The sequence below is a fragment of the Poecilia latipinna genome, unplaced genomic scaffold, assembly GCF_001443285.1.
Source record: "Poecilia latipinna isolate Pla-1442-1.1 unplaced genomic scaffold, P_latipinna-1.0 Scaffold151, whole genome shotgun sequence".
NCBI classification, from domain to species: Eukaryota; Metazoa; Chordata; class Actinopteri; order Cyprinodontiformes; family Poeciliidae; genus Poecilia; species Poecilia latipinna.
This window is the reverse complement of record NW_015112767.1, coordinates 482,897-489,913: the sequence shown is the minus strand read 5'-3', so window position 1 is coordinate 489,913 and position 7,017 is coordinate 482,897. Positions and strand designations below refer to the sequence as shown.

At 41.1% G+C, this 7,017-nt stretch overlaps 1 protein-coding gene across 7 annotated transcripts in view; it reads left to right on the top strand.

The window, feature by feature from the left end:
- Window positions 1-955: 955 nt before the first annotated feature.
- LOC106945580 (pleckstrin homology domain-containing family A member 1-like) overlaps window positions 956-7,017 on the top strand; it is a 27,668-nt gene continuing 21,606 nt past the window's right edge. For 3 of the 7 annotated variants that reach the window (XR_001424590.1, XM_015029364.1, XM_015029363.1), the window contains exons 1-2: window positions 956-1,085; window positions 6,242-6,464. Coding sequence is in view for 4 of the 7 variants with exons in the window: in XM_015029364.1 (XP_014884850.1) it covers window positions 6,324-6,464 (141 nt within the window). In the remaining 3 variants the exon portion in view is untranslated. The remainder of the gene's footprint in view (window positions 1,086-6,241; window positions 6,465-7,017) is intronic. The other 4 variants (XR_001424592.1, XM_015029361.1, XM_015029362.1 and 1 more) reach the window with 3 other exon arrangements.

Sequence of the window (7,017 nt, the reverse complement as noted above, 5' to 3'; positions counted from 1 at the left end):
GGAAGGGCAGCAGCTGAGTAAAGCGCCTCATCTCTGGGTATGTGTCTCCTTCCTCATCCTCCATCGTCGCGTCCTCCGTCAGCCCGCCAGGAGAGGTGCAGCAGAGTGAAACTTCTCTTTATGAACAAGCAGCAGCCTAAGTCGGGGCCCCTCCTTCTCGTCCCTCCTGCAAACTTCTTCTTACGTTCCCGTTTTGTCGACGCCTGTGAGAAAAAATAGCTACCGAATAACAGCTTTAACTGGTTTGTCTTGTGTTTTAAGACCGCAGTTTGAGAAGTTACAAGAAAAAAAACAATGGTGCGAGAAATTTTTCCTTACAGCCTAGTTCCTGATGTATAATATCATAACTTTTAAATTTGTATAGTCAACTACAGTAAGATATGCAACTTTTACTGATTAATCTAAAAATGTCGACTAAGTTAAAGAATGTGAAAGCAAAATTATAGAAAAAAAGACAAGCTAATGTGATTTCAGATTCTAAACACCAGGGGTCGCTAAATTGCCACTCTGCTACGAAGCTTGCCGTCCATATTAACAAAGTCCCTTCATACATTTGCTCGAAAAATAGGTTGAAGATATCTCACTCCAATCCTTTTTTAAGTTCCTTTCTAATATTGCATTTTTAGTTTGTTTTCAATTAGTACCTTAAAATTATACAGTATCTCAACAAATCATAATGAAAAAAAAATAGATAAAAAAAATGCAACATACTACAAAAAAGTTTTGGAGATGGAAAAAAATTAAATATCATACAAAATTCAAATACAGCACAGTTTCACAGTGTCTCAAAACTTGAAAACTGAAAAACTTAATATTTTAGCGAGGTCACAGTAAAGCGTTTATAAGTCACTCATATTGTAAAATTTAATTTCATTCACATGCATTCCGGTTAGGTCGCAGCTATAATCCAGTGTGATCAAACTCAGAGTGAACATCTTTGCAACAGACGATCTGTGTTCATCCTGGAGCAGCAGTATGACTGTTGTCTTCTGGATCTGTTGAGATGGGCTGAGGGCTGCGGCGCAGAGGACAGACTAAACAACCCCAAGACTACGTCCGCTTGGTAGGAAGTTGAACGCTGGGAGGTAAACTATGTTTCTCGTCATATGGAAAGCCACTAACTTAACCGTTCCGAGCTTTTTTTCCCCTGTTGGTTTTCCTCTAATGTTTTACGAAGAGGGCTAACCCCAGTCATCTCTGTTAGCCGTGTTAACGCAAGCTGTAGTTCCCTCAGCAGATTCCCGATAGTTTTAGGTGGGACATTTACACTATTGGACGCATTTTGTGAGTCATTTAGCTTGTTTCTAGAGAGCTAACATAACCTGACCCATTTCTGGTTGTTCATTTTGTTGCTAACACAATTGTTCAATGGGTTATGGTAATCTAAATGGTCAAATGTTAACCAAGACTAGCTCACTCTCATTCTAATGCTATTTCGTGAGTTTGGGTAGTTAAACTCGCGGACAGATAGTCTTTTTGTTGGTTGCAATTCAAAACTAATTTTAACTTTGACATTCTGATTGTCCTTTTCAACTGAAAGGAGCTTTGTGATAGCAATCAAACCTGCTGGCCTTATCTGCTCTGTTAAAAGTAGTTTATGGGCAGAAAGTTGAACTGAACCCACCTCTCCTACTCCTGCACTTTGACCTCCAGGGAGCAAGGCCTTCACAGTAAATTGCCGCTACTACACCCTCATTTGTTCTTTAGTGTTTTCTTTTCTTTCTTTCTGTTTTTTTTTTTTTGAAAGGCGTTCTGATGAAAAATACACATTCACCATAGTCTAATAGTGATAGCAAGTTGGAAAGGTAAAAATTCATAATCCACCATGCTAAATACTAAAATATTAAGTTGACAACAACTCTCTTCAGTGTGGATGCTCCTGTTAAGAGAAAAAGACTCAACACCAGCTACTTTGAGTATCACTGACTTGTTAAAACGTCACGTTGGAGAAGGTACAGATAACAAGAAGACTGGACAAACAGAGCACAAAATGTACACAAGTTAATCAATCAAGTTCACAGACCTTACATTGACTGTAGGAAGCTTTACCAACATAGGATTGGTGGAGCTTTAGTTTTTAATCAAATCTCTCTTTCAGAAGTCATTATCTGTGGTTGTTTTGTTTTTTTTACTGTCAGATCTTCTGTGATTTATATTAGCCCTCTTGTAATAAAATCACTAAGATCTGATCCCAGTGATGTTTCTGCATTGCCTGCTACTTCCACACAAAGATGACCCCAGGACAGGCCTATAATGAGGGGGGGGGGGAAATCAATCAGTAAGCAGTCAGAGAGAGGACCTGTCTGAATGAGGTAAAGCTGCGAGTTCAGATTGCGTGCCATGCCGCTTTGCTGGTAAATCAGGAACTCTTCTAAGCGATCCGCAGAACATGGTATTTACTCACTTTAAAAGTTACAAATATGTACAAACAGAAATATAAACAGACTGATACCAACTAAATCTCTGAACATGATAATTGTCAATGTTTGCTTCAGCTGTTAACACCCATTGCAGCAGCAGCAGCAGTAATGGTTTGGGCATTAGAGCCACGTTTTGGATCAAACACATACGGTTGATTCTGAAATGCAACTCGAATGATTTGGAAACGATATATAAATGTGTTGTTCCCCCATAACATTGTGTTCCAGAATCAACTGATTAGCTTGATTCATGTGCTTCTTGTGATGTCGCTAACCCAAAAACACACAAGGAGCAAGATTTTTTTTTTTTTTTTTTTAGTGCAATTACCGAAACAACAAAACATATTTTGTTGTTGGAGATTTGTTGTGGAGATTGATCATCCATTTCTGATGAAATGGATGATTTCTGAGCTCTATTTTTACTCTCAGTGAACATCTACAACAATATATGCCTGGATAGTCTCTTTAAAATAGCTAAACATTTCTATGTAATTGTATTGTGATGATTTTAGGAATACCTTTAAACACTGTCGCTAAAGTATCACTAAATAAGCCCTTATTACTAGATTTCTTTTTTTTGTTGTTGTTGTTGTTAACTTGAAAACAATTTTCAGTGTTAAGTTTGCCCATAATGAGAGACTAGAAGTATCTAAAAGTGAAGTGGGTTATGCTTTTTTTTTTTTCTTTCTTTCTTAACAAAAGACAGGAAAATAAATGTGAATTTCTCCTGGAGTCTGAAATGAGGCTACAACCAGGCAGGTTGTCAAACATTTTCTTGGCTGGGTTTCTTTAGTAAAGAATTTGTTACATGAAAATTGGGTGGAAACAAGATACTTACTAAGCTAGTCTGATGAAATCCATGTCTTGGAGATCATGCTCTCAAAGCATCATCTCCAAGTTAGACTATGTGGGTGTGTAAAGCAGATTTATACTCTCAGATGCATTTTATTTCATGCTCCTTTTATTAAAGAAACCATTTTTTGGTTTTGTTTTTAAAATGTCTCTTGCAAAGAACCCTTCTTGGTAGAAAGAAAGCAGAAAAATGCATGAGTGTATGCCTAATAGTATGGTAAAATGACTGAGACTTTTTCCACAGAAACTCAGTTTAGTCATGGCTACAAAAATTCCTGACACCAGTGACGTCTTTCACCATGGGAAATATTTATATATACCAATTAATCAGCCAGGGATCAGAGTTGATCCATTTTCCCTTCCGGCCAAATTTGGACTAGCTTACTTCCTGAGATTTTTCAAATTTCACTCTAATAGAAAACTGAGAAGTGTGAAAATAACTTATTATGCATCAGAGTTTTAAGGTCAAGTCAGTGGCTGTAGTTCTGATCTTGAAAAGACTCCTTAAATGACTGTGCGCTAAATAGAAAGTGAAAGACGTTAATGGAAAGAAAGGGTCTTTTTCTTTTTTTCTTTCCACCAAACCGGTTTCATTTCTAAACCGATGCTTTCTTTCTGTCCCCACCACCGCAAACGCTGACCCCGAAGCGTGGCTGCTTCATCAGCACCAAGTCTTTCTTGGGTCAGACGGAGGAAAGAACCACTGTCGCCTACACCTCAAATGGGGCTCATGGAAACCGACAACCTGTTATTTGTTATGAGGACCGAGTCTCAAGGCTGCATAAAAAAAAAAAAAAGGCTGATCATATTTGTAGCTGGTAATAAATAAATAATGGGGTTTGTTAAACTGAACTCCACGTCTGTATAAAAAAAAAAATCCAAGACATTGTAAGCTACATAACAATGTTTCACAGAGCAGACACTTTGGAAAATGAAACTTGTTCAAATGAAACAAAATATTTCCATCTTATATTTTGTTGCCAAGTTGGCGTGGTAGGTTGCCATGGATTCTGACCAGCTTGTTTTGTCACCTTCAATCTGGGCGCTCAAATTATAAATTATTTTAAAGCAAAAATTCTTCTTGAATTAACACCACTTGGTGAAATGTGGCCTTCACAGTTTGGTACTGTATAGTTTTGATTCTTTGTAACAGACTTGTTTTTGTGTGTGAAGTGGAGCCAGCCGGTGTAATTGCTTGTTGGTGTCCTTTGGCTTTTCCTGTTTGTCTGCCTCAGAGATACAATACCTCCAAGCAACACTTTCACTTTCGCCTTACTGACTTCTTAGGAATCATCTTCTCCAGACGTATTTGCCATGTTACTGAAGTTTGAAGCCTACAGCATTTTAATTACCAGACGGGCATTAATGATCTGCTTTGCAATATTGATGTCCAGATGGATCCTCAAAACCAAAAATTAGATTAATCGATAAAATCTATTTATCGTCCCAGCCTTAATTTATACCCTTTTAACTGTGATGATTATGTTTTGGTCTTTGCGGTTGGAAGGCTTCTTTGCCATCACCCTAATCGCTAGCTTCCCCCACAGATTCATCATCAGATTCAGGTCAGGGACTTTGACTGGACTCCTGTTAATATGACCTCCAGTCAAAACAAGCCTGTTAGTAAAATCTCAGTCACAACTATGGTCATACCTGCATAGTTTGATGTGCAGCCACTCTGCACATCAAACTCCTGGCTCCGACGTCAGGGAGAGCGCGCTTGTTGAGTTTCAGTCAAAATCTGACTTTAGCGCAAAGAGAATCCACCTTTACAGGAAGCAAGTCCAACTTAAACACCTGGTCGACATTATCCATTCGTTGTAGAGGGTGCTCTGTTAACGTCTTGGTTTTCTTCCTCACCTTTAGGATCGTAACCACAATCCGCCCCTGGCATCTGGATTCACAGGAGCACTTACTCAGCCCGGCCGCCTCTCTCGTGACAGTCGGTATTTGTTTTGTGCTGAGATAGCTGCTTCTTACTGCGGCCCCTTCTCTCTTGCCCGAGTGTCAAACGGGACGCAGGGACTCGCCGAGATGCTCACAGCCCAGAGTCCGTGCATAACAACTAAGCCTTTTGTCCCCTCTGTCCCCCCCCTCTACCGCCACCACCATTTCTCCCTGTCCACCCACACAGCGCACATAATGTTGCGGAGAAAGAGCCCCTCTATCTTCTGCCTTCCACTGACACACATCAGTCCCATATTTCAGGCCTGGTCTCCAAAAAGACAACAGCTTAAACAGGCTGATGCGACAATATGTCCACAGCGACTCGGCACCCGCCCACGCAGAGCTTTGACATTGAGATGTTAGCAGTCACACGCGTTGAGCATCGACTCGTTTTTTTTTTTCTTTCTTTTTTTGTTGATTAACAACGTACAAAGGTTTTTTTTGTTGTTGTTTTTTCCTAGGGATGTGACTTGCCAGGTTAACAACTGCTTATTATTATTCTCTCTCTCTATAATATATATATATATATATATATATGCGTGAGTGAGTGCTGAGCTGAAGGAGGGAGTAGATAGGAGGGATTGGACAGAGGCTTGCCAAATCAGATGAGTGAGCATTTGGGAGGAGAGAGCTCGGAAAGTGAAAAAGGAGCCGACTGCAAAGCAAGAAGGGGGGGAAAAAAAGAGAGAGCGCGGAGGAAGTATGAGAGAGAGAGAGAGAGAGAGACAGTGTTACAGGAAAAAAAAAAAGAGGCCAAAGGAGAGTAAAAAAAAAAAAGACGACGAGAGAGGGGGGGAGGCTGATATAAAAGGATAAAAGGGCGGGCTGTGGTTAGTGTCACATGATCTGCTGGCTGGTTGGTGCCTGGTGAGCTCCAGGTGGCAGCGAGACCACAGTAGATGCAAAACGAAGGAAGGAGAAATACAACCGCCCTCTCCCGCCTCACAAATCTCTCCTTCCACTCTTTTCTCTTTTTTTTTTCTTTCTTTCTTTCTCTCTCTTCCTCTCTGTGTGTCCCGAAGGAATTCTCCCCGATCCCGGTCGCCCCCTCTCCTCCTCCTCCGCTCCCGGCCCGACGAGGCCGGGGAATGTCCCGGCAGCGAGATGCCTTATGTGGACCGACAGAACCGCATCTGTGGTTTCCTGGACATCGAGGAGAACGAGAACAGCGGCAAGTTCCTGCGACGCTACTTCATCCTGGACACACAGCAGGGGAGCCTGGTGTGGTTCATGGATAACCCTCAGGTAAGCGCAGCTATTGGTGTTAGCTTAGCTCTTTAGCTTTAATCTTGGAAGAAACGAGTATGGCTTAAAAAGAAGAAGAAGAAAAGGAAGCAATTCATGCAGCTGCAGATTGTTGGAAGGCTTCTGGCGATGGAGCGTCGGTCATTTCAAGCAGCCGAATGCCATGTGTCATTTATCTGAGGCGACGATCAGCTTTCCTGCAGCTGAAAGCAACTTAAAGCCAACCTCTCTCATTCATCATGAGCACAGAATTAAGTACAGTAAACGTTTCCATCGCCTGGCAGCCTCACGAGGACAGGAGAACTTGTAATTATGTAATTCTAGCTGACAGAATTGGGAAGCGCATATTTTAGGCCCAGGAGTAACTGAGGGCAAACAGTGTGTCTGGGTTTTAGCTGTTGGCCCACGCCGCTGTAAATCATTTAGGATGAGGGTTTGAGGAACTGCACTCACAGTCCTGCTTTTTTTTTTTTTTTTTTTTTTTTTTTTTTTTTTTTTTTTTTTTTTTTTGGGGGGGGGGGGGGGGGGGGGGGGGCCCTTTCGGGTTTTTTTT